This window comes from Colossoma macropomum, unplaced genomic scaffold, assembly GCF_904425465.1.
Source record: "Colossoma macropomum unplaced genomic scaffold, Colossoma_macropomum, whole genome shotgun sequence".
NCBI classification, from domain to species: domain Eukaryota; kingdom Metazoa; phylum Chordata; class Actinopteri; order Characiformes; family Serrasalmidae; genus Colossoma; species Colossoma macropomum.
In genome coordinates, this window is record NW_023494793.1 from 31149015 (window position 1) to 31175633 (window position 26619).

The window sequence follows — 26619 nt, forward strand, 5'->3', positions numbered from 1 at the left end:
CATGATGAAAACTCCTAACCTCACCGTTTACACGGACTAAATTTGGACCAAATGTCCGTGTTCATCGTTATTCTTTCAGCTTTACAGTGCGCTTAATCTGCTTCCGAGAAACCAACTTTTCGAGAAAAAGACAAAAAAAAGCCAGGGGGTCGCTGAGCTTTAAGTTAAACCCCCTTTGTCCTCGAAGCATCATTGCAAAGCCTATCAAATCAGGCGATCTTCAAACACGCCAGCCGCTGTAATTGGACACTCGACCATAGTGGAAGGTGTCGGCGCGCATGCGCAGATGGAGCCAAGGCCATGCCTCTAGTAGAAAGCACAGCGGGCACAGCAGCATACCTATGAACACGAGCAGTCAGAGGGCAGCGTGTGCGGCTGGAGCTCTGATGAAAACGGGCACAGAAGGACACAGAAGTGGTTTACAGCAGGACAGTGCGAGTCAAAAAGGCAGGTAGGTCGACAGAATGACTGAGGTGAAGCGAAAAGCGTGTTTTTTAGTAAGTAAGCTAATTAGTTAGCCAACCTGGGTTGCTAGCGTTGTCTGTTAGCTGTCAGCATCCCTCGCTGCTTTAATGTAACTTGCAAGCGCAGTGCTGAGGATAGGAACGAGTCCGGTTGTTTAAAACGTTTATTTACGCGCTGTTTAAGAGCCTAACCCTGTTTTTTCCATTATGTAGCCAAATAATAAATGCACTTTTAACACAGCTCCCTCACATTTGATGCCGCAATGCGAATACATTGTGTGCGCGTGCTAGCTAACTTACCGTTTGGAGAGCGAGTGAGAGAGAGTAAGTAGCGATGTGGCTAATGTAATTTTTTCCAATAAACTGGTTGACAGTGGCCAGTAGCTGGTGTCGTGGTTGCCACGTGGATCTGCCGGTGGTTTTTAAGCAGTCAGAGACGCTGTGGTGAACCGTGCGTGGCCGCTCATTGAATTAAGTTACTCATCGGCTCCTCATCATCTCGCCATGAGCAGTGAGAGGCAGTCACGAACCTCACGTGCTCATTCATAGGGAGTAGTCGTAGATAAGGTAGGTTCGGTTACTCGGAAAGCTTTGGTTGTGTCAAAAACCGCACGCTAGTAACCTAGGTTAATAGTGCGCTACCATTAGTAGTCCATTCATTAGGTGCCGATACATAAACATGTTATTGAGTGTGTGTAGATTCTGTCTTAGCTAAGAACAAATCTCTAGTAAGAAAACATTGATTAATGTAAGAATCTTCATGAAAACTACGTATGTGAGCTTTAAGAAGAAATTTCTTCTTAAGAACGTTTGGTGAAGGAGGCCTGTTGTCACAGAGTTTTTAGTCACAGGCTGTTTTTTCAAAGACTGGTTATCTTGCAGCGTCACTTTGCAAGACAGCTGCTAGGTTTTTGAGATTATTTCCCATCATGCACCTGGTGGAAATGTGCAAAAAGAGAGACACTTTTCCCTCTAGTGGATGGCAAGACATGTTGGGTGGGTATGTGAAGATCTGGGTCAGCCCACACTGTAGAACTGGATAGTCTGGCACATTATCACAAAGTATAGTTTTAATTCGCCTGTTAAATGTGCAGTTGCTTTTTATTTAATATGAAGATTTACACATCAACAAAACATGCAGCGATTCAGCATTGTTGATTGGGTGCTATGAACTAAACCATAAAAAGAAAATAAACCACTAACAGAAGGCCAAAAGATAATCAGTAATGGCATTCTTAAAGTCCTCTGCATATTTCCTTACATTACTGTTACAGGCTATTATATAGGAAATATTAAAACAGCCAGTTTACAGTTTTAGGTTAATATGGTAAGTGTGTTAAAGTGGAGCAGATTTGCCTTTTTTTTTTTACAGAAATTTTAGGCACTCATGCATGCATTTTCTCCTTTGTGCTTTCTCTCTTGCACGCAAGACAAGAAAAAGACTGACTTGAGCCATCCTGACCACCTTACACTAAACAATTGAGATGACATGAGCGTGATGCAACTCTAGCAAGACACTCATGATTTTATTCTGACATTAGAAATTTGTCTGTGACAGTGAAATCACTTAGTTGTTTGGTGTAAGGCCAGCATTATTCACAAAGGGGTGTGGTGTAGGTTTTTTTCCAATCAAGCAAAAGCCCACCTGATTCCCCTTGCTTCTTAGCATGAAAACCTGCAGCCACTTCAGTCCTTATAGATAAGATCGGTAACTCGCGATTTAAAAAATGTAGAAACTGGAACTACATCTGCATGTATGAGCAATGGAGAGAAATAGAACATTATTTCTTCAGGGTTACGGGTGCCTAAATGTTCCGCTCTTCTGGTGTACAATAAGTTTGTCATCCATATTATGTGTAGTATTAAGTCTGTAAGCGATTAAATCCAATATTAATAATACATAATAGCAAAATCAAAAACAGCACACTGAAATTTAAAACTATATAGCCGATGTGCTCCTTGGCTGCTTAAAAATCATCTAATAATGTGAGCCAAACCAGTCTGTATAGTGTATATAATTGGAGCTCTATATAATCTAGCCATTTTTACCAAACTAAATATGAAAAATTGAGCACAAAATCCAATTTTGGTTTCCGAAATGAAAATCGTATCAAACGTGAAAATGCTTATCATTAACACCCCCTGTTGCCTAGTGTGTATAGCTTTGCATGTTTGGGACACATTTTTTGCACTTTCCCAGCTGGAATGATAATTAGCTGGCTGAGAAAATTAGCGGAAAGTGCATTTCCTTCCATCAACTTTCTCCTCCTCTCCTCAGTAGTGTGAAGAAATTGCTTGACTTTTCTTTGTCCTGTGCGAGTTACAAGGTGAACTCTTTTTCTCCTCTGTGCTGTTGAGTCACTCTTCCAGTACGTCCAGTGACTGCAACCTTTATTTGACTCTGTGAATGTCTGGTGTGTTCTGCTGCCAGACATCACTGTCGTACGTTTCAGGATAGTTTCCATGCAGTGGCCTCTCTGGGGTGGACTTAAAGACCTCCTCTCTGCTAATTTAGGACAGCTCTTGTTCATTAACTGGGTGGAATAGAGCTAACACCAGCAAAAGGAAAGTCAGTTGGTAAACATGTTATTCAATCATAAGACTTGCCGTAAATGATTAGTACATTAGGATTAAGAAATCGATGATAAAAGCCAGAGTTGCTGATGCTATATTCTTCAGACTGACTTGTGGGCAGAATTTGCCAATAGTAATGTTGTAATCTTCTCCCACACCCATTAAAAAGGCATTTTTTTCATAGTAGATTCTTTTGGGTTTACCACTCTGCATTTTGTGCTTGTGGAATCTGTGAAGTGGAAAAGACCATGGCTTAAGATGATAAACATTTATATGGCATCCCTATAAGGACTTGCTCAAAGTTGTTTAACTCACGGTGGTGCACTCACTGGATGTGGACAGAGGCAGAAGCTGTCCTTGAAGCTAATCCACTGCCAGCTATTAACTTTAATGAGCACGAGAAGACCCACAGCTAGTATTCGTGCTGCTGCTACAATGCTGGTACAAAGTTCATTTGACTTTCTTTGATTCTTCTTTGAAAGGTGAAGCTGGTGGAAGAGGTCAGAAAGCAGGAACACTTCTGTCTTAAATATCCCACTAAAACATTTTTTGACATTTTGGCCCTTGTCATTCTGCTAGAAGAGTGTCCTAGTCAACCAAAGTGGGGTCAGTACTCAGTTATATGACCAAAATGCACTACAATTAGTGGCTGCTAACACTGTTAGTAATCCAACACTGATGTGGTTTCGATTACCAAGGTTACTCTGGTCTCACTTTTGTGTGGGAAAGGACTGACCTAGTCTGTGTGCTTTTGTGGAAATCACTACACTGATCTCTGAGCTCTTTGAGAATTGCTCAGTTGTAAAGCTCTCCCATTATAAGTGGTTTTGTAATAAAAAGCAAGAAGGGCTGATGCTGTGCCTGCTCAGTGCGTTGCCAGGGTGTGTCAGTTTAAATGAACAGTCACCCTTAACTTTCTCAGGAAAAGTAACTAGCACACCAAGTAATTAGGCAATAAATAACCTTTCTCATCCATCTTCAGTTCACTATTTTTGACAGCATTTTTCCCTTTTTATTGGCTGATTTCCTGGGTGTGGGTGCGCTTAGAGTTTGAAAGTTCTCCAGTAACTGCGAGTCGGGAGCTCTTCACTGATCAGGAATTTTTGTCCAAATCTCTCCTTCTCATGTCTGATAATGAATTGTTTTAATTGTAGCCAGTAAAAGGTTGAGCAGGCAATGTTGAGTGCTGAAGAGACTGCAGTACAACAGATTAATGAACTGTTGGATAGAGTGTCATTAAGGAGTCGGGAGCCATATGCCCAATCGAAATCTCGTGGACCGGTGGAGTCCCAACATTATCAAATTCAGAGCTGCAAGTGTGTATATGTGAGTACAAATGAGTGAGGACTTTAGCCTGACTCACTTCGATGTTTGATGTTGATACCAAAGTCTGTACATTTGCACATTATCTTTTGCTTGCATTGGGAGACCTTTGTTTGGCTGATTTTATTTATTTGGAACTCCTCCCATTTTGCCCACCCCCCCCGAAAACTCTCTTATGCCTCTTATGTCCTAGTTGATTGAACCTGCGGTCCTTTGCACTTTTTTAGTGTCTGCAAGTCCAGAGTAGGCAAGAGATTGGGCAGTGTTGAACATCTGCGGTGGCATAAATTAGGCAGTAATCAACTATAGTCATTTGCGCCTCCATACTACCCCCATTGACATTGAGTGCTTTATGTCTGAGATGTCTTTTAATCAACAAAAGTATGATGAACATGATTTGGAAATGGATCCTCCTTCTTTTGCGCTTCATATCGCTGTCTGAAGAAAAACATTATGTCCAAAAATAGCAGCTTTACAGGAGAAGGCAAAAACTTAACATTTAATGCATGACAATGCAAAGAGGTTTTATTTCAAATGTTTTTAGATCATTTCTCTGTAAAAATAAAAATTATCAAGTGTTTTTGTTTATTCATGGTGTTTGACGATATGTTTTTTTCAAAGAATTTTCTTAGACACAGTTCCATGTATGGGCAAATTGCTGACTACAGAATGACACACAACTTCAGGTCTGTATCTATTAGTAGTGGGAGTAGTGGTGTAGCAAAAACAGGGATGAAATGCTGTGTGTGTGTAATGGCTACAATGACAGAATGTTCTGTGTTGTACTGTTACTTTGTAGAAGATGCCAGGTGAATGGAAAGGTCAACATGCTGGTCTATTGTTAGCACTGTGTGAATGCCAGGGGTCAGTAGTTGCATTTTAGATCTAAGGGGTCTATAATCGTATTCAGAACTGCTTTGTGATTCTGTATCTTATTAGAATACAGTGGTAAATGGGATTCTTAATGCATACAGTGATCTTGATCAGACAAACCTGACATACAGATTGAGCAGCAGAGAGAGAGCACAGTACCTTGGATGTTAAATGAATTTGGGTCACAGTTTAGTTAATTTACAGCATACAGAGAGCAGAGGGAAAAACTAAGGAAAAAAGTTTAGAGAACTCAGAGTGCAGGGGGAGGGTTGCAGGGGCGGTGTATGAAAGGGAGAGTGAGTGAAAGGAGAGGGGCAATTGGAGTGAGTGATGGGAAGAGATAGAAGGATAGACTGGGGCAGTGAGGTTGGGTGGGGGAGATTAGTGAAGAGCCATTTAGCTGAGATGGATAAGAAATGGAATTCGTATGAGGTGTGTGTGTGTGTGTGTCTGAATGAGGGCAGCAGTGCCAAAGTGGAGAGAGTGGGGTAGTGAATCTGGGTGGCATGCCATATTTGGCGTGAAACAAACAATTATGACAAGTGCACAGCAAAGTAGGGTACTGTTTATTGTATGATATTGACTAAGAAATGGTGTTGTCATGTCTGGTTGATACGCAATTGGTTTAAGATCAGTATTAGTGCTGATAATAATCCAGTTTGTCAGATTGCACTAATTGAGGGTGGAATTTCGATTCAGCATAAAAAAAAAAATAGACGTTCATAAATTGAAGTAGAAATTGGTTGTGGTAATGTCCATCGGCCTCTTCTGACGGTCTCTCATTTGCCATCTTTCATAGAAAGTGGGTAAGTGCAGTGCCCGGACAGTCTGTGGTGGCACATAACAAAAACACAACTGGATGAGTGAGAAATCCGACCGGCTCCCTCTGCATTAAAGCCAGGTTAGATCAGGAGTCACAACCCAAATGTTAAGAAGAGTCATTTTGTCCTGACTGACCACCTTGGGAGCCACAACATTTAATGTCCAGTGTGTGATAATGCCCTCTGCTTTAAGCTTTAGCTCAGCTATAGCTGCTTCCCTCCCATCTCCGCCAGAAAACTTTTCCTAAGAAGTAGATCAATTTCTTGTAAAATGTCTCTCAACGACTGTTTTACGAGGCTGAAGTCACTTCTTAATCTCCAGCTTCTTGTTCGAATTTACCCGTTCCACCTTAAATTCTGACTGAGGCGCCGAATGTAAATGCGGCACCATTTAAGGTGGAACGGGAGAATTCAAAAGAGAGTGACTTCAGCTTCGCCACTTTTTAGTGTTTGACAGTCTCTTGTTGCAGATTTAACATACCAGGAAATCAACTGCGCTGCTTATAAATGCAAATAACGCATCGCTGCTAGGTGACCTGCAGTCTGCATGCCGGTTCTCAGTCGTTGCGAAACAGGGCTTTCGCGCTGTGTTGCACACGTCCCGTCTCAGGGATATTTTACTGAAGTTATAAAATCACTAAAGAAAACGGGTAGAATAGCTGTAACGTGCTGTGTGGACATCCACTGCCACTGGACCTTATTTCACCGTAACTGCGCAAAAGATATTGGAAGTAAATTCATTATGGATCATTACAAATACTTTGCTTTAAAAGTACCAAGTCTCTTTAAATAACAATAACACTGAGTTACTTAGTCACTTTAAAATGTATATTGTCTCTACATTCTGTATATATTTTCTGTATATTTTGTGTATATTTAATATATTTCAGTTGGTTTTTCTTGTATTTTTAGTTTTACGTATTTACTTTCTGTAGTGATTACCTGAGCCTCACCACAAGCATTTCAATGCATAAATGTCCTGACATGTTGTGCAAATGACAAATAAACTTGAAACTTTAACTCGAAACTTGAGCTCACAAAGTGAGAAAATATAAATGCTATATAGAAAAAAGTAGATAATCGTTTTATAATCGCATCGCAGCCCTCTAAATCGTAATCGAATCGTGAGGTACCTAGAGATTCCCACCCCTAGTAGGCATACTCAGGAACACCCTGAACTCACATTGTGCCTGTCTGGATTATTTTTGTCTCTAATAGATTCCTGAAGTGCAGAGAGACCTGTAGTTGGACCAATCTGATTTTATGAACATAAATCAGATTTTGTTACATGCTGCTCAAAGGCTTGTTCTTGTGTGCAGAGAAAGTGGAGTGGAGCAGAGCATAACTCTGCCGTCAGTTTACACAGTAACACCTCACCACAACTTGCTGTGAATCTAAAAGTATCTACTGCTCCATTCCAGGGTATGTCAAGTTATAGTGAGTTTCAGAGGAACTAGTGCAGGAAGCAGAAGAGACATGTAACATTACCACCAGGAATGTCTCCATTGTAAGTGGACCATGGGTCTGGTCTGACGGACCTGACTGAGGCTTTTACTGGGCTTACAGATGTGCCTTAATGTACCTGTTTATATTTGTAGTTCAAACTACAGTTATTGATTTGATTACTAAACTTGCAGCATACTTGAAAGTTGTCTGACTAAGCTATGCCTTTTTCTCTGACTTGGTCATGGGATGTGAGAATTTCTAAGGTTACTAATGCAATGTGTGTGTCTTTGTGTTATTACTGTCACTTACTGATCGCTTACAGGAAGTACAACTTCCTGCTTGTGACGTTCAAGTTACAGATGCTTTGCCTGTCTTCTGTTGTCCCAGTTAAACTCTTCTGTATGGTGACCGTTTTCTCTTTGAGAAGGTAGACTAAATGAATGAGTTTTATAGGAAGCGGACTGGCCGTTCAGCCTTAGCAGTCAGCCTACAGGGCCATAGATGGCTCTGACTGATACCTGTGAGCAAATGCTGTAATTACCCATTGTCATTGCATAAATTTTGTCTGCTTGCTTACATGCAGACACTTTGCTGGATGATATAAAAAGTACTCATGAGTCATTGTCTCCAGCTCGTGTGGTATTGTGCTGCTAGTAAATTCATTCTAGCTCCTAAGTGTTTACTCTAATGTAATTATCAGGCAGCAATGGAACTACAATACTGTCTTTTTATATGCCTAAGTTAATTCCAGTGATGGCAAAACCAAATTGAAAGCTTGATGCTAAATCAGCATTGTTTTTCATTAAATAAATGATGAATAGTAAGCTGTTATTTGTGGGAAACGTTATTGCCCAGTATGGTTTACACTGCATGAGGGAGATTAAGTGTAGGTCCTGGTTGGACATCACTGTCGTGACTAGGCTACACAGTTGTTTATTCTTTTACATGTGCTTTATTATGCAGGAAAAACGTTCTGTTCAATTGTAAAATCTCAATGTGAGTAGAAATTGTCAGCTTTCAAAATTAAGTTCAGGGCTGTGACCAAAATGATCCCATTTTCAGCCACTTTTTGAATATGTTGGTTATTTCTCTCTTAGGCCGTATTAGAGGTGGACTAGTTTTACTACGATGTTGTAATTTGATTGGCTGATTCATACGGGATGAAGGATCTATGTAATTTTTTCAAATTACCTGGATTGAAACATTGCACAGACGTTTGTGTCAGCAATATGCAACAGGTACCACACTTCCAAATGACATGCCGCTAAACAGCAAAATGCAACACTGGACATGGGAGAAGACTTTACATGTCGTTTCACTGTGTGGTTACACCTGTTTTGAAAGGGTGGCGCATAATGTTGTACGGGAGGGAATATACCCCAAATTGTTGTGGTTTTCAGTAGTCTAGTTATGAACTTGATTAAGAAATTGGATCAAATCAAGCCACATTTAGCAGTTAGCTTTGTCTTCAGGTAGAAAAAGGGGGGAAAAAGGTGGCATTTTCTATTACTGGTTTTATTACATGGCTGCGTTGTTGATTCGCTCATGACTACTATTACTGAGGGAGCTCTGTTTCATCTCACTGTGTTTGGTGTTTTCAGCAAACTAAAAACAATGCAGTATTTTGGACTGTAACCTTGAGTCATCCAGGTTTCTCCTGAGATGTTAGTGTTTTGCAGTTCATCTTTAATACCCTACATTTACCCCCCCGCCACCCCCCAACACAAAAGAGAAACAAATATCTGAATCCCAAAACACGTCTTCATTTATTTAACGAATATCTGAATAGCTTTTGAAACGTTTTTGTATCCCACCCTTGTCAAAATGTTATGCCCATGTCTAAAGCTATGAATAAGCAACCTATGTTGGTTTGTTTTTGGATGGTAAGCAGTGAAGAACATTGATAGTGTCCGAATGAATTTGATCCATGTGTCTTTGACGCTATTTATTAAAGAAAATATTTCCCCCTTTTTACCACAACACTATTAAGGAGGTAGGTCTGCGATGGCCTGTGTTCTAGAGCCATATTTGGAGGCACCAAACAGGGAGCATTTCTCCTTAGATTTTCAGAAGACCTTAATGTTTGTGTATGTGGCCATTAATGTAGTCATTATTTTATTGAAAAAAGTGTATAATGAAAAAAAAGAATTCAACAGTTGAACAGCATCACGACTGGCAGAGTAAATTGAAAACTTGTTGAATCATTAGTCCCCTACAGTTTGGCGTGAGTGTAGCTTTGGGTAATGTGAGAGTGGCGATATGTTCTCTACACTCTGCCATGTCATGGCTGGGCTTGTAGCCTGCCGTCACCTCCCTGACCTTGGCATTGGAACACACCCTTCACACACCCCCTGAAAACCTACCCTCACTAAACACCCACCCCCTGTCTTTGGCCTTCAGTGAGGAGTTGACATCTCAAATGCCAAACAGCCCCGTTTCCCGAATAGCTAAACCTTATTCAGTTTTGTTTACCTAATCTTTTTGCTTTTTTTTAATATTAATTTATTTATTTTTTATATTTATTTTTTTAAATAAGTAGGATGCTAACGATTTCAGTTTTGAACAAATGTGTCCACAAGGGGCAGGCTTCCAGTGGAAACTGGCTCATGTCACAGAAGACTCACAAGCTCAGAGCAGGGATGCTTTACTTGGTCTGGATCAAACTAGATCTGTGAATCTGGCCCTGTTGCAGCTCTGCTCTCTGGAGTATCCATCTGGTGGGGTCTTTGAGCTCTGTCGTACGCATGGTCAGGGCAAATTACACATACCATGCCCTTAGAACTATTGTAAGAACAGAAGTTGTTCAACTCTGCAAATAATAAAGACAGGAACCTTAAACAGTGCCCTTGAGTTCTGATCTGCATGATTGGACATGTCTGGACTGGAATCTTTTCATTTACGGTTTTGGTGTGCATCAATGTTAGGCACATACTGTGCTCTCAAATCTGAAGTTATGCAACTGTTCTAGAATTCTGCCTAGATTGTCATCAATTGCTCTGTTGTGAAACTGGCATGTGGAGGAATAGTAGTTCAATACCCTGCTTTTAATCTATAGCTGGTCTGGTACATTCCCCAGTAGGACTGAAGGGATAGGTTGAAAAACAGATCAGGGCTTCACAGTGAGGTTCTACGTGTGTTTTGAAAGGGGAAACTGATACATGGGAGCTAGAGACAAGATGGTGATAGTGATATTTGTTTAGACACCCATGGACACCTACGGACACAGACAGGGCTGTGTTTTGAAAGGTGTATCCTACTAATGACCACCTGAGTAAACTCAGCTCCAGCAACTAAAAGCATACCGGGAGCATAGTGGAGAGCTTTCTGCTAGGCTTCATAGACTTTCAGTCTTGGAAGCCTTCACTTTGTTTTGGTCCAAAGAATTTATCTGGCATTACTAAAACTGGGAGTTGCTTCTCTGTTCATTTTTTTCCAAATCAGTGTTCGGATGAGCTATGGGGAAAGCCAGAGGTGGTGAGAAGCACGGTGGATACTTATTGAGATCTTGTATCAGCAAAGCTGCTCTGTCAAGCAGACACTAATAAACATCCTGATCATATTTCAGATCCAGAGTGACTGGCAACTCTGTCATTAGGAAATCATATTCACAGTTCTGTTCATGTATATTAGACTCACGTAGACCACGAGGGAGGTAGCCCCAAGTGGCATGACAAGGTCACACGGTGAAGGCCACACCTACTTTTTAGGACCAGGTGAATGTACAGGACAAAGACCAAGGAGCTGTTACTCCTGTACCAAAGGCAGATACCTCAAGGTTTTCAGGTAGGCCTGATTCCTATGCAGACAAATACTAGACTTTATTCTGATTTCTTTCACTATTTCCTGTATGTTTAGCTTTGTCGTAAAATGCAACACACTAAATTTCGCAAAGCTCTCTGGGTTGTCTTTAGAAGTGGGAAACACTAGAGACCCTTCCATACAAATTCCATACAAAAGATTCTGTTGTGAACTTTTAGATGGATAGTTCACTTAATCAAATTTACACTATTTTCTCCTTATCCTGTTAGCAAGTCGAGGGTATGATCATTTATAATACTTAAAAGAAAACTGATCATAGATCTTTCTGTATCACAGTAGAATTGTATTGTGACCTCGTATTGTGGGCAGGCCTGACGATCAGAAAGTACAAGCCTAAAATGGTTGAATTGTCTATCTTGCTCCCTATCTATTTATCCTTGGTAGCTCCCAACTGACACAATCATTACTCACTGCTGCTCTCTGAAGGTATTATAACTCCAACGTAAAGGACATTTATTGTCGTAAGACCATGCAGTGTCTTAATAAATGCATTTTCTGTATTTAAATTTCTCATCCCAGCTGATAATTGCATTAGGTCCGCATTTTACACTTGAGGGCTAACAACTGTGGAGAATAATTGTGATCAGCTCAAATAATTGCTATTAGGTGACTATGTAATAATAGTGGGGCCTCTAAAGGGCTCAACCCCTATAGGCAATCCAGGGGGTTATGTTAGAGTGCCACACCATGGATTTTGGTATCCTGTAAGGCTACTAGCAGGCTTAAAATGCATTAAAATGCCAATTAAATAATATAATATGGGTGCTCCATGTGTAGATACTGTTTTGTTTCTCATGGAGTAACCCAACTGAATCATGTTTTTACCTTTGTGCTCAGGGTTTAGATACTTGCAAAGGCTCAGTTGGTTCAGAAAAGCATAAACAGGACATGCGAAACCAGGAACTTTGGAAAGGCTGAGGCAGGTTTTAAGAATTGGTGTTTGTTTTCAACAGGGATCTCTGTCTCAAAGATCATTCATTGAGCAGTGAGTTTACTAATCAGTAGTCAGGTTAATTCCTTGGACAGCTGATGGTGAAAAACACTCAAATACACACTGCTCAGTTCTTGTTTTTCCTGATTCAGCAGTTAGTAATCTATTACCTGCAGCCAGACACTCTCCCCTCAGCGTTGTGGAGAATCAAGTTATTGCTCATAGGAGGCCGACCTGACCCTCAGTGCGTGTTAAAGCAACAGACTTTGGGGCTCCTGTTCTCCACAGTGGGACAAAATGTGCTGGCTTGTTTTAAAATTGTCACATGTTTCAGCCTGTGTTGGTCATGCTTAGATAGTCTCTAGCTGTGTACGTGTACAAGAGTGTGTCTGAAAGTGTCCAGACACTGAGCCAGTTTCCTGTTATAGCGCAGAGTGTGCAGTAACAGGTCTAGTGTCAGCTTTTCATTCTCGGTGGAGTTGCACTGGGAATGTCCTTTGAGCGACCTAAAGGCATGCCACACACGCACAAGCCCTCACACCACTCACCTATGCAAGGCTGACTGATATTGACCACTGACATTTGTGAAACTGTTTTGTTTCTTTGTTTTTCTCTCCTTTCATTCATTATGTCCTAAGAGTGTATATGTAGCGGAAGCAGTTTTAATGTGTATGAATTTCATCAAAATATTACATTTAATGTTAACTTAAAGTAGTTGGTATTGTACATTTATCTCTTATTAATGGAATGTTTGGGGTCAAATTATCTGTGATGTCATCGCTATAACGGTCACTGTGTGTGTGTGTGTGTGTGTGTGTGTGTGTGTGTGTGTGTGTGTATAGCGAGACAGTAAGTAGAAAGGATGAGCTCTGCTCCTAAAAATAATATAAAGTAGGGGTGGGGGGAAAAGCTCGATTCTTAGATGCATCGCGATGCGGACGTGGACGATTCTGAATCGATTCATAAATGTCAAATTAATTTTACCACCATCACTGATAGAAGAGATCAGTGGAATAGGAATGTGTCTGTTTGTCTCATTCCACAACATTTCTGTTTTTTCCTTTTGGAAAAAGTGCACAAATTCAAAGCACTATTGTGTTTCAGAGCAAATGCTTGAAAATTGAGAGGAAGGGGGTTGATGAGATGAGACCGTAGTGTCAGCGGTAGGTCATTTGATGAGGACGGGCAGTAGGCATTAGGGGTGCGGGAAAAAATCGATTCTTAGATGCATCGCGATGCGGACGTGAACGATTCTGAATCAATTCACAAATGTCAAATTGATTTTCTAAATATTCAATTTATTACGTAATGTTGACAGAATGCAAAAGGCGGAACTTGGAAGTGGGTAAGTGCAGCGCCCTGACAGTCTGTGGCGGCACATAACAAAAACACAACTGGATGATCCGACCGGCTCCCTCTGCATTAAAAGCCAGGTTAGGTCAGGAGTCACAACCCAAATGTTAAGAAGAGCCATTTTGCCCTTTCAACAAAAATCAAACCACCTTGGGAGCCGCAACATTTAATGCCAGTATGTGTCAGTATTTCCTTTGCTCTGCTTTAAGCTTCAGCTATAACCCCTTTCCTCCCCTTTTCCTCAGGAAACTTTTCCTCAAACGTTGAATAGCTTCTTGTAAAGCTCTCTCTACAACGAGACCAAACCTGAAAAATCCCTGAATTAAACGGATAGGACGTCTATAACGTGCTTCGTGGGCATCCACTGCCACAGGATCTTATTTCACCGTAACTGTGCATTTTATCGCAGATGAGTGGCAGCAGTGTCTTGTGCTCCAAACAAGAACAGTGAATGAGAGCCTTCCAGTTCACTTGCCACATCACTTCCATTTGTTTTATTAATACAAGATATTGGAAGTAAATTCATTATGGACTATTATAAATACTTTGCTTTAAAAGTACAAAGTTGTCACACAGCGAAAAAAAGAAATCCTGTATAGGAAAAAAAAGATGCATCGCTAATCATTTTATAATCGCATTGCAGCCCTCTGAATCGTAATCAAATCGTGAAGTGCCTAAAGATTCCCGACCCTAATATAAAGTGTAAAAAATTGTCATAAAATAAGTTGTAAGTCTGTGAAATAACTGGTTAATATATGTGGATTACATTTTGTAAACAGCGCTTATTTGTTTAGTATGCTAATATTAGCCAGTGATCAGAAAGCCGCTGTATACAGAGTAGTCCACTTCCTAACGGTAAACAAAGTGTTTTACTGTGGTTTACATTTTGTTGTATAGGAGCTGAGAGCTGTAGTCTGTGCCTTTTAATGACCCCAACGTTTTATTCTTGTGTTTGTCAGCTAATAAACTCGGTACTATGCCTGAACCCAAAGCTTTGGTGAAGAATCGTTACTCGCACATAGTGGTCACAGACCGAAACAGAGGAGTTACATATATACACACAAAAATGCATCCTATGATCAATGGTAGTAAATAATTTGAGGCATATAATGCTGTTTCCAAACATTTTTGTTTTAAATCAATAAAACTTTGTCCATTAAGGGCAGTCTAATCAATCAGCATAGTTTTACATTCACTGAAAACAAACACACACAAAGAACTCCACATGATAACTCTGGATAAACTAATAAAGAGTACTAGTCAAACTGAAGATGTAGTATTGGCTGTCCTGTGGGCTAAGGTTACAGTTTAACAGCTATTGGTGCAAAAGAAGACAGCATGAACAGGACTTGATGGGTCCACCTTCTTTAGCAGGCTGTCCCTGATTTGTCAGAAGCTCCGTCTGATTGCATTAAGAGCTGTTATGATCCATAATGCCAAGCTAGCTGTGCAGCATAAGTTGCTGTTGTGATGTAGCCTGGTAAAAAGTGATCCACTGTGAGATGGCAAATCCAGGTTTACGTCGAACTAAGCTTAGAATTTCTTGCTTAGCCTGATATATTTAATTTGTGAGACATACCTCTGGCCTGTGAATGCGCCTTGTAGGGACTGATGTCGACTAGCTACATTACCATTCTTGGAGGTGATCCATATTGCATTATAATGAGAGTAGTCCCTTCTAAAGGAAGGAAGTAATTTGTTGCTGTCACTGAAATATTGGTCCTCTTTGTCCTTTCCGGTTGGTATTGTTGATGTTACCGGTCACAATAGGTGCCGCCTACACACTGTGTGACGCTCCCATTTTCACTATGAGGAATCGGTCTGTTAGGGTCATGGAGGTATACTGTGCTCCTACTATTGAATTTTAGACAAACGCTCAAACAAGCAAGCACACAGGATCTGTGTGTTGGCAGAGCGCCTGTTTGTTCAGTTTGATAAAAGAAAGCAAAGGGCAAATACTTCACACTAATTGCACCACAGGTCATATGTACACATGCACTCGCATAGTGTTTGTGGCTGATTTGTAGTATGAGGCACTGTCATTCTGAGTTGTAGTCCTTCCAAGTCACATTATTCTGAAGTATAATTTTGGGTTCATTCTCACCATTGTCGTTATTAATTTCATGTTACCTGGTCAAGCTTTAAGTGTTTCGTTGTAGCAGATATTTAGATGAACATGTGACTTTTACAAAACCCTGTTAGTAATGTACATTTTTACATTTACATTGTTTTACAAACTGAATAAATGGTAAGGAACTCCAAATTTGATGGCAAAGAGAGTTTCACTGGGGAGTTATGCACTTGCCCATTCACACATTCCTCAGCGAAAGAGAGGTGCATCCTGGGAGCGATCTGAGAGCTCATTTGGGTGACCTCTGAACATTAAGTGAGTTTTTCATTAAAGACCCAGAGAAGTATTTCATCACACTTGCTTTTTCTCTCTCTGTCTGTTTGATAGACCCCCTTTTTCACCCCCTCCAAGGATGCAGCCTTGACCTCCCAGTGAGCAGTGAGGTGTCTAGTGCCTCTGTTATGTTTCTTGGCATCTCTCCAATTACACATACCATCCAGATGTCTGGCATTCAATCTCAGATTTACTGTATTCACCTCAAATCAACCAAAGGGGCTGTGTGTGCTTTATGGTGGGAGAATCGCTCTTGGTTTGAATGTGTATGCATGTGTGTCTAATGTGGTTTTCATTGTGGGTAGTTCCCATGTGGTTAACGAGGTACAGGCTTGCCAGCGTTACAGTATGATGCTCTCTATACAGAGTTTGCATGCACAGTGCACCATAGTCAGAGGATTTGCAGGATGCTTCTGCCCCAAGGTTGGATCTCTGTATAATTGCATGACCTGCTCCACACAGCTGAGGGATAATGTGTGACAGACTGACTTTTGTTTTGTTGAGGTTAGCAGTGGTTAAAAAGTTACTGTGCATGTCTTCTTGTTTGTAGTGTTGTGGTTAAGCATTGTGAAGATGTAATGATCTGACTGTAGCTGTAATGATCCAACTGCATCCTGTTTACAGCATGTACTCCACTACCAGTTTACAACTTCTCAGTGTCTGATGGGACTGGGTAATATCTACAAAAAGTGTTTTTTTTTTTTTTAAAGAAAAAAATCAGGTTTAGTGATCACCTCTTTTTATTCAATAAAAAGGATTTAAAAATATTCAGTGACGTTGAGCAATGCACCTAATTTAAGTCAAAACTACATTGTGACTGCAAACACATGCTTTAGTAAGATCTTGCTGGTGTGGGTTCATGCTGGATTCCTCCCTTGCATGCTAATATTGCCCCCTTGTGGATTAATCTGCAGCCTGCAAAAACTAACAAAACCAGGCCTTGGTAAATAATTAGTAGACAATGAAACATTACATGTAAAGTAAAGATGAACTAATACCACTTTTTCCCTTCTGGTACCTGATCCTTGAGGATCAGCCAATACAGAGTACTGTTACTTATCCCAACTCTGTCAGGACTCAAACTAATTAGGCTAGATATTTATACAGTTCCACTTTTTAAAAAGGACCTATTATGCTTTTGTTTTTTCCCTTTAGTGTGTAGCTTTTTTGTGCATGTAAATCATCTGCAAAGTTATAAAACCCAAAATATACACCAGAGGGAGTAGCTGTCTGAAATTCCTTGTTGGAATTCCAGCCCGTTTTCTTTGTTACAGGTTGACACAATCTTGTAACTCAATCGTTATTGCCCACGTGCTAGCAAGCTTGGCTTACACAGCAACTGCTGGAGGCTGGGTGAGAGTTTGTTCTGACTTTCAGGATTGGACTCTGGCTCAAACTAATGTGGCAGAACCGATATTTTGTAAGAATAGCCACAGCGGTGTTTACAGCTGCTCAGGAGAGAACGGGCTGTGTGCAGATGGCAAAACGGGTACAACTTGTAGCAGAATGCTGCTACCGCTTTCTGCTGCTCTGGCGGTTGACCAGTCAGAACAGTGTGGAAAGGCTGACAAATTAGAGCACACTGGGCTTATGAGGAGGGGGACTTTAAGGCATGGGAGCTCTAACAGAGCATTTCAGACAGAGGGTAAATAGGTCTGTACAATATGAGAAAAATGTGGTTTTGGAACATTGGAGTGTCCCAAAAATAAACTTATGAACATTGAGTATAATAGATCCTCTTTAAATATTTTATTTTGGCAAAATAACTTCTGCTGCTTGTTTATTTACTAAATTGATCAGTGTTTACTGCGTGGTGCCTGATGTTTTAGTCTTGTTACTGCTCACAGTGTCTTTAGACATTGACACAATATTTCCTGATGTAAAACCATTTTGTGAAAGATGGAAGTTTTTTTTTTTTTATGTTGAGTGTTTGACTAGTTGTCAATGTTATAACATGAACAGGTGTGTGTGTGTGTGTGTGTGTGTTTTAAATATATAGGCTTACTTCACTCACTCATCTTGTTGTGTCTTGGTCTCTTACAGACTGACCAAGTGTGTGTGACGCTCATCTGAGCCTGCTGTTCCTGCTCCTGACCAGCGTGTGCAAGCGTGTGTAGCGATGCCTCCAGCAATAGGCGGTCCAGTGGGTTACACACCCCCAGAGGGTGGCTGGGGTTGGGCTGTGGTGGCTGGAGCCTTCATCAGCATCGGCTTCTCCTACGCCTTCCCCAAATCAATCACGGTCTTCTTCAAAGAGATCGAGCAAATCTTCGATGCCACAAGCAGTGAGGTCTCTTGGATCTCCTCCATCATGCTGGCTGTCATGTATGCAGGAGGTCAGTCAGTTTGTCTTGCTTCCTTCTTTTTTCTTTTTCTTATCTCACTTGCTCTTCTTCACTTGCTCTGTTGCTCTTTCTCTCACTCCTCGCGTTCCACTACAGTTAAATAAAACAACCAAACACACAGCTGTGCTTATATTAACTCTCTGACCTGCCGTCCTCTTCTGATGTGCTACTGGAAACACATCTTTTGTGTGTGGGTGTGAGTGAGATTTTCCAGGATTTCATAACTTAATAATCCAATGTTGCAAAAAAGTATAGTCCTGGTTGTTTTATGAGGAATTTAAAAACATCTTACTGAGACCTGGGGGTTATTTCAAGGAGTAGAATTTCTCAGCTAGCTGGACAATGTATGCCAAAAATAAGGGCTGTCAAATAGGAACATGCCTTGTTTTTTCCTGTTCAACAAGCTTGACTTGACCTAATGTATCTGGTTATCTGAGAAATCCTGCTTTGTAAAACACTCGCCAAGTAGTTTTAACAAAGTGTTGACATTTCCAGTTGCTGTACCTTGCCAGAATTTCCAACACAGTAACAATGGCATGGGGGTGGGGTGTTAATGTTGGGTATAAGAAGACCTCCATAAGCATACACTCTCCAAACTAATAACATCTTAAACAGGTCAAAGATCAGTGTATTCACAGCTGGATTCTAGTCTTGGTGGAGTGAGAACAGAGCTGCTTAAGCATGTGAGTGCAGACCTGATTAAGAATACAGTGGCATACATTTGAGAGAAATGGCAAGAATTCAGTTTCATCAACATGATAAAAGCCGGAGTTTCTACAGGTTTTTAACCAGCAAATGAACTCGAGTCCCCACATTACACAAAATTTGAATGATGATACCCAATCCATGTGGTTGCACAGCATAAAATAGAGGATTGTAGGCCTGGAGCTTTTGCAAATTTCTACAAATAAGTATTATACTTCTCTGTACATTGAATTTAGGTGGATCTAGTATCTTTTTTTATAGTTGTTTTTATATCTATATATCGGCACTGGCTGATACGTACGTGAAAAATATTGAATATCGGCATTGGTAGTTCCCATATCGCATTTTGCACAGGGATGCATAAGCCATTCTTTTAACAAACTACAGACATCTGAGGAGAACTCGGATGTATGTCCTCTGTGATGTTGGATATGAGAGGTAGAAGTGAAAGTTCAGCAGTTCACCAGATCTGCTGGTCTCTAAATACGTCAGCAACCCTCATCTGTTTGTTTAAAGTGGGAGCTAACTCTGTGCTTTGAATGAATACAGTTTAACAGGCTTCTGAACATGGCAGCAGTCACAGAAGTTTTGTGGTGGTTGTCATGGAAACATGGATTTCCTGTGAAATTCAGGTCTTCCCACTCATACAGAGTGGCTGTGTGAAATGGGGCTGTTTCAGTAACCCAAATGTGTGAATCTTCTGACGCGCACATCAATTGCCAAATACCAGTGAAGCATTCAAAAAACAGACTTCCAGAGTACTTAGAGTTGCTCTCAAACTACACAACCCGTGAGTCATAAGATTACAACTTCATCTTTTTTTGAAAGATGCTGGTTAAATATAGTTTGGTATAAGCTTTTCAGTTAAGCTTGCATACAAAGGAACACAACTGAATGAACATTAGTTATAAAATACGGTGCCTGTGGTATGTTTTTAATGAATTTGTGAGAGCTGAAGGCATAGGGTGACATCAGTTTGGTGAACTACCTACTCAGCATTACTCAGACTGGGAGGGCTACACACACAACTTCGCATACACGAGTTCCTGCACGTAGCCTTTATTCCACTCAAAGGCACTTGCATCAGTGAATGCGTTAACCCTAAAGCCATGGCTCCGGTTGTGCTGCCGGGGTAGGGGGGTTTGTTGGAGGTATAATGACCCTTTAATTGAATTAGAGTATTCAGTGTATGTCAAGTGAGCTGTGTTGAGAAAAGAAAAAAGGGGGGAAAACAAAAAAAAACTGTTCTCCCTGTCACTGCTTTAGCCACCAAAAGTTCATCCTGTTCATTCTACTGTGTAAATGGTTTAATATCGTTGCTGTCCAGAGAACCGTTAACTCCAAAATGATAACTTTATAGAGAGGGCAAAAATGTTATTTACTTTCAGTGTTAGTTACTGTAGAGACTTTATTCAAAGCAGTTTTGGGGCATTTCTGTTGGTCCAATCAAGAACTTTTCATGCAATGTAAAGGGTGGCTGCTGAGCTCAAATTATGTAGAAAACAGTGCGAGGAAAAAGTGTGTTTTTACAGGGACAATGAAACCTTCCTTTTAGGCAGACAGCCCATCATGTAGCGAGCATACATTTGTGATGTCTGCACATCTTGCCTTGATCTTTTAAGAAACTAGGTATTTCAGCTAACTCTATTCTGAGCACAGAAATGCCTGGTAAATATTTTGTTTGAACTGGATTAATTTTCCTTGGGGAGGTGGAGTGATGCCGTTTTAACATGTGGTCTGTTTTTCACATCTGAGTTTGTACCATTTATGCATCCAGATCAATTCTGTAATAGTTATGACTGATTTGATTTGCACAGAATAAGAAATCTTGGCATAAATTTCAGGGACAGGAGTGGCTGCTTAATTTACACGCTACCTTCAATCCTAAGAGCAAAAAGCATGAACATTTTAATTTAGCTTTTGTTTACACTATCGACCTTATCTTAAAGGGGAATTGAAATTACCTTACTTTTCTGCGTAATTTAAATAGTTGAGATGTAAACAATATCACAGTGGTTTGATGTGAAAAGCTGTGTTCTAGAGAAACTTGCCAAGTCAGAGTTAGTACTGATAGGAACCAGACATCTGAAAAGTTTAATGCCTCGAAAATGTCTTCCCAAAGAAAATGATCTTTTCAGACTAACAACTATTTTACCATTTATCAACGTTACATATAACATCTCGGACATGTATAGGTTCACTGGTGGTATTGGGGAAAACAAATAAAATGGCTATATGTAAGTTGAGACCCCTGGTTCCACTAGTTTGCAGGTTCCTCAATAATAAACCATTTCTCATCAGACCACTCTGAATGACAGCTCAATAACTGAATTAAGCAGAATTTTTGAAATTTTTGGTGGAATTCCCCTTTAGATGAAATCTAGTTAGCAATCAAGATCATTTCATTAAATCACACTTTATTCTGTCATTTTACGTCTCGGTGTTCAAAGTCGTACTCTGGAAGGGCAAGACATATCGACTTGATTTGGGCCACAGAGATCTCATGTAAATGCTTCTTCAGGACTGAAATCAATGAGAAACAACGTTGATAATTACCCCACATCCCCATGTAGAACTAATACTGTCCAAATAGTACCTTTAGTCTATTTAATCACTCGACATATGGTAGTGTTTCAGAATTGTTTGTTTGTGTGTGTGTGTGTGTGTGTGTGTGTATGTGTATATATATATATATATATATATATATATATATATATATATATATATATATATATATATATATATATAAAAATTTCTATTACTATTCTGTGGTTGGTGCTTACATAACCAAACAAAATCAATAATTTTATATATATATATTAAAAATGATTGATTTAGTTTGGTTATGTAAGCACCAACCACAGAATAGTAATAGAAATTAATACAGATCAAATTATCAAATGTATGTTAAACTAACACTTCACGCCCACTGTTTGGAGTTTACCTGGGCTGCCTTCAAGACTAGTTTGAGCAATGCAGACCTTTTAACAGAAGTGTGTGCACATGAAAAAGGGGAGTGTGAGAGGGAGGCAGTGATGTTGATGCAGTATGTTGGGAAATCGTTCAGCAGTAGAATTTGGCAACAACACAGTTGCACTTCAGGAAGGAATTGTGGAATCTGTCCAAATCGAGGGCTGTGTGAAGTGACCACCCTACACCCTAAACTCTGGGGTTCTGTGGATTCTGCTCCTGTGTTTTATGGGATTTATTATAGCAAAATGTGTTTTGTTTTTTTTTTAAAAACCCCCCCTCCTGAAAGGGGGGAAAAATTGTTAGTTGATTTAGTGAAGTGACTCCAGAGGCTTTTCCCCTGATCCAAAAGTTGTCCAATCAAATTTTGGCATCTGTAGTTGGTTAAATCCCTAAAGTGGCCTTTGGATTTTAATCAGATTTTAAATTCAATTGAATTGGACTTTTGAAACGGGAGAGCATGCTCCAAAAGAGAGGGCATGGAGTGATTGGAGTGGTTGCCTCACAAGGAGTCAGTTGTACACTTTCACTTCTTGCAGGTCAGCAGCACTTTTCTGTTTAAATTGAAGGAGACACAGTTTAAGCTCATTTAAGGCTAATTTATGCCTAGTTGGGGCAGAGGCTTGGCTTTGATTATTTAAACATTATGATGTAATATGGATTTCATTGGTTGTGATGTTTACTTTTATCCTGGCCGATGCTTCATTGTGAGCATGAAGGGTCTTTGCCTGCTCAGCTTTTGGCCTGTGTCTCCTAAACTGCATGTTTTAGCCTAGAGGGCTGAGTTCTAATAAAGTTTGCTATACCTAATCTTATTTACTCATCAATCTGGGTATGTCACATTAAGTGTGTTTTACTTTGATTTGCCAAACAAATGATTTGAATGAGAGTTTTGATACTCGCATAGCAGCAGGATCAGAACATGTTTTCCATAATGAGGTTGAATACTCAGACTCATTGCAGCATGTGTGGCCCCTGAGCTATTTGTCTGCTGAGCACTTTGAAAGGTTCTGTTTGGAAACCCTTCATGTTATGTTGGGAGCAGTGCTTTATAAGGCTGTGCTCTGCAGTGAAATGCCACAGACTGACCACAGCACCAGAAGCATGTTTGAGGTCACTTAGTACATTGCCTTCCCATTTTGTAGCACTTTATATTTGTGTGCGTATGCGTGTGTTGATCAGTGGTACCATTGTCCTAGTTCAGAATGGAAAGTTTGTTTGGTCCACTAGCAGCACAGAAGGCCTGTCAGAATATATTAGTGTGTTTGATTAAAGGACTTCCGGGCTTTCCTAACCTGTGATTGGTTGTTTCCACCTCATGTTCACTTACTAGCCAATGGTTACTGGTTGGCGTAGGATGCTGGCCTGAGAGCAGTTATTCGGTTTGTTGCATCATGGTGACGGGCTGGTTTTCGAGGGTGCTGCTGGTCTGAAATCGGTGCACAAAGGCATCTCTGAGCAAGTTTCCTTTGGGGTGGAACTTTGTGAATGACTTACTTGTTTTAGCATGAGATGGAGTCTGAAGGTATACAAAATCATGCAGGCAGAAATGAACCCTCCCCTCGGTTTACTATAAATAAACTTTGCGGGAATTGAGACAGATTCTGTAAAATTTAGTTTTGCCTTTTTGTTTTAGGGAGACAAGCTGGTTTTGCATGTGCTTAATGATTTGAGGTTTGGGGGATTTAAAGGATGCAAGACCCTGCACAGGAAGGAAAAACCATATTAGGTACAATGACTTGCGCCATTCTTTTGTACTCGATGAACCAAGAGCTTGAAAGCATGTTAATGTGAGCAGTGACACTTTACTGCCATCTAGTGGTGAAAATCTTTAATGCTGGCTTACCATTTTTTTTCCTTTCCTTGGTGCACTGCAGTTCAGTAGGAAGACATGGTCATCCTTGTAGACTAATAAAACTCAGCAGTTTTTATTCCTGGGGTGACTGGTCACAGAGTGCAGCTGGGTAAATTGAACAACTGGATGGGAGGGAAAACCTAGGAAGTGTGTGTGTGTGTGTATAATTACACATACTACACACACACATTATATACATACATATAACACATCGCTGTTGCCAGAAGGAAAACCTTGTATATCCGAAATGTAAACTTTACAGGAGAAGGAAAAAACATACCTCACTTAAGTCAATGGAACCAGACATTTTTAAGCCATTTTAGGCCATTTCATTTGGTCCATTCATCATGAAATTTACAGACAGTGTAAAGGGCAACAGGCAATTTCAATTTGTCACAAACTGAAAATCGACATAACTGGAGATAGAAGGTTTTGTTCTAACAGCCATAGATAGATGGATAGATTGGGGTGTTTTTTTTTTTTTTTTTTTGGATTTTAGCCAAGTAAGGTTGTTGTATGCAGTTAACCATGTGCAAACACCATAGGTTTAGTTCAGCACTACACCTATACCAACATGACAGGAAAAGCAGAATAAAACAAGCTTTTTTTAGTATTCAATTTAAATGTGTCCCATCCTTTTTCTTTGATGGGTTTCAGTACACCTTTTGCCAAGCAACTGTAGAGGTGCATACACCATTGACCTTTTTTGACTGACACAATTTTTTTTTCTTTTATGTGCATATGTTGGATGAATTATTGCCAAATTCTAAATAGTACAATTATTTAGACAAGTAAATATTCTCAATGGGGGAGGAAAAAATTTAAGTCTACAAATGCTAGGGCAAACAAGCATGTTTCCAATTTATTTGTTTCTACCCATAAAAAGCATGTTCACCTGTAAGCAGGAAAGATCTAACCATGTTTTAGTGGCCAGGTAGGACTGAATAAAAGGAGGATCACAAGCATTTTAAAGGCTGTCCTCTGCATACCAAGTTATTCTGTGTATTTGTAGTTTATCTGAGGCCGGTCTGGTTGGACATGACTGAAACCCAAGTGCATCAAGTACAGTATTAGATGGACCAAAGCAACAAATGTAGTTCACTGAAAGCATGTACCCTGTTTGACATGCCCTTTTTGCTCCTACAGGACCAATCAGCAGTATTCTGGTGAACCAGTTTGGCAGTCGGCCAGTCATGATAATAGGAGGCTGTCTGGCTGGCACAGGATTGGTGGCTGCTTCCTTCTGTAACACTGTGACGGGGCTGTACTTTTGTGTGGGAGTGATAGGAGGTAAGCTGACCTGGTCACTGTCCAGACACACGTTAGCAATGCTGATTTGGACCAGTTAAACAAAGTGTGAGCCTAATCTGAAATTAGCCTGTCTTGTGACATTGACTTCGACTAGTCAGACACAGAAAATGCAGATCGAGCAGCCATGGGGTGACAGAACATAGGGCCAGACCTGTTTTAGTGGAATGGGAAATATTTGGAAGCATATGGGAAAACTTACAGAATGCTCGTTATAGAAACAGTGCCATGTTTGTTGCGCCATATCAGGCCCTTTACCAGCGTTATTGTTGTAAACATTGTTAATCTGTTTTTGTTAATTTAGCTTTGTTTGTCATTGTTACCATTGCTGTCTTCCTCTTCTCCATGCAGGTCTGGGTTTGGCGTTTAATTTAAATCCAGCCCTGACAATGATTGGTAAATACTTCTACAAGCGGCGTCCAATTGCTAACGGCATCGCAATGGCGGGCAGCCCTGTGTTCCTGTCCACGCTGGCGCCACTGAACAGTTGGCTGTATGACCAGTTTGGCTGGAGAGGGAGCTTCCTGATCCTGGGTGGTGCTCTGCTCAACTGCTGCGTGGCTGGCTCCTTAATGCGGCCCATTGGGCCTAAGCCACAGCCACCGAAAGCCAATGCGGAGGAGGATGGAGGACCCAAAGGCCGTCAACAGAAAACAGTGATGGAGACCATCAACAGCTTCATTGATTTGACCCTCTTCATGCACCGTGGGTTCTTGCTGTACCTCCTGGGCAATGTCATCATGTTCTTCGGCCTGTTTGCCCCACTTGTCTTCCTCAGCAACTATGCCAAGAGTATGGGCATTGCCAAGGACAAAGCTGCCTTCCTTCTGTCCATGCTAGCCTTTACAGACATGGTGGCACGGCCCTCGATGGGGCTGGTGGCCAACACGCGATGGGTCCGGCCACGGATCCAGTATTTCTTTGCTGCCTCCGTGCTCTATAATGGTGTTTGCCACTTGTTGGCCCCACTCTCAGTGGACTATGTAGGGTTTGCTGTGTACGCAGTGTTTTTTGGTGTTGCGTTTGGCTGGCTGAGCTCCGTGCTGTTCGAGACCCTTATGGACTTGGTGGGAGCGCAGAGGTTCTCCAGTGCTGTGGGGCTCGTCACCATTGTGGAATGTTTACCTGTTCTGCTCGGACCCCCGCTACTGGGTAAGTGCATTTGTGCAGACATGAGTCTGGACAAGTTCTAAAGTCTGACCCGCTCTGCTGGACTGATAAGAATATGAGTGGTGACTGTGGTACAGAGCTCAGCAGTCCTACTTTGATTCTCATGATTATGAACATTAAATGACTGCAAATCAGCAATCCTAACTAGAGATGAGTGTGGTCCCTTTAAATATGCTGACTTTTATACTCTTCTTTTTAGTTATGCAGTATTTGAATAAGGCATGTGTAGTTTGAAATGAAATACATGATTATCTTGTA

At 40.7% G+C, this 26619-nt stretch overlaps 1 protein-coding gene across 6 annotated transcripts in view; it reads left to right on the top strand.

Moving 5' to 3' along the window:
- The window catches only part of slc16a1b (solute carrier family 16 member 1b), a 31743-nt gene that overhangs the window by 2178 nt on the left and 2946 nt on the right, over positions 1-26619 (top strand). Inside the window, exons 1-5 of one of the 6 annotated variants that reach the window (XM_036579158.1) lie at positions 300-451; positions 16063-16118; positions 18052-18344; positions 25030-25173; positions 25543-26343. In XM_036579158.1, coding sequence (XP_036435051.1) covers positions 18128-18344; positions 25030-25173; positions 25543-26343 — 1162 coding nt within the window. In that variant the 5' untranslated portion in view covers positions 300-451; positions 16063-16118; positions 18052-18127. The other 5 variants (XM_036579159.1, XM_036579157.1, XM_036579156.1 and 2 more) reach the window with 5 other exon arrangements.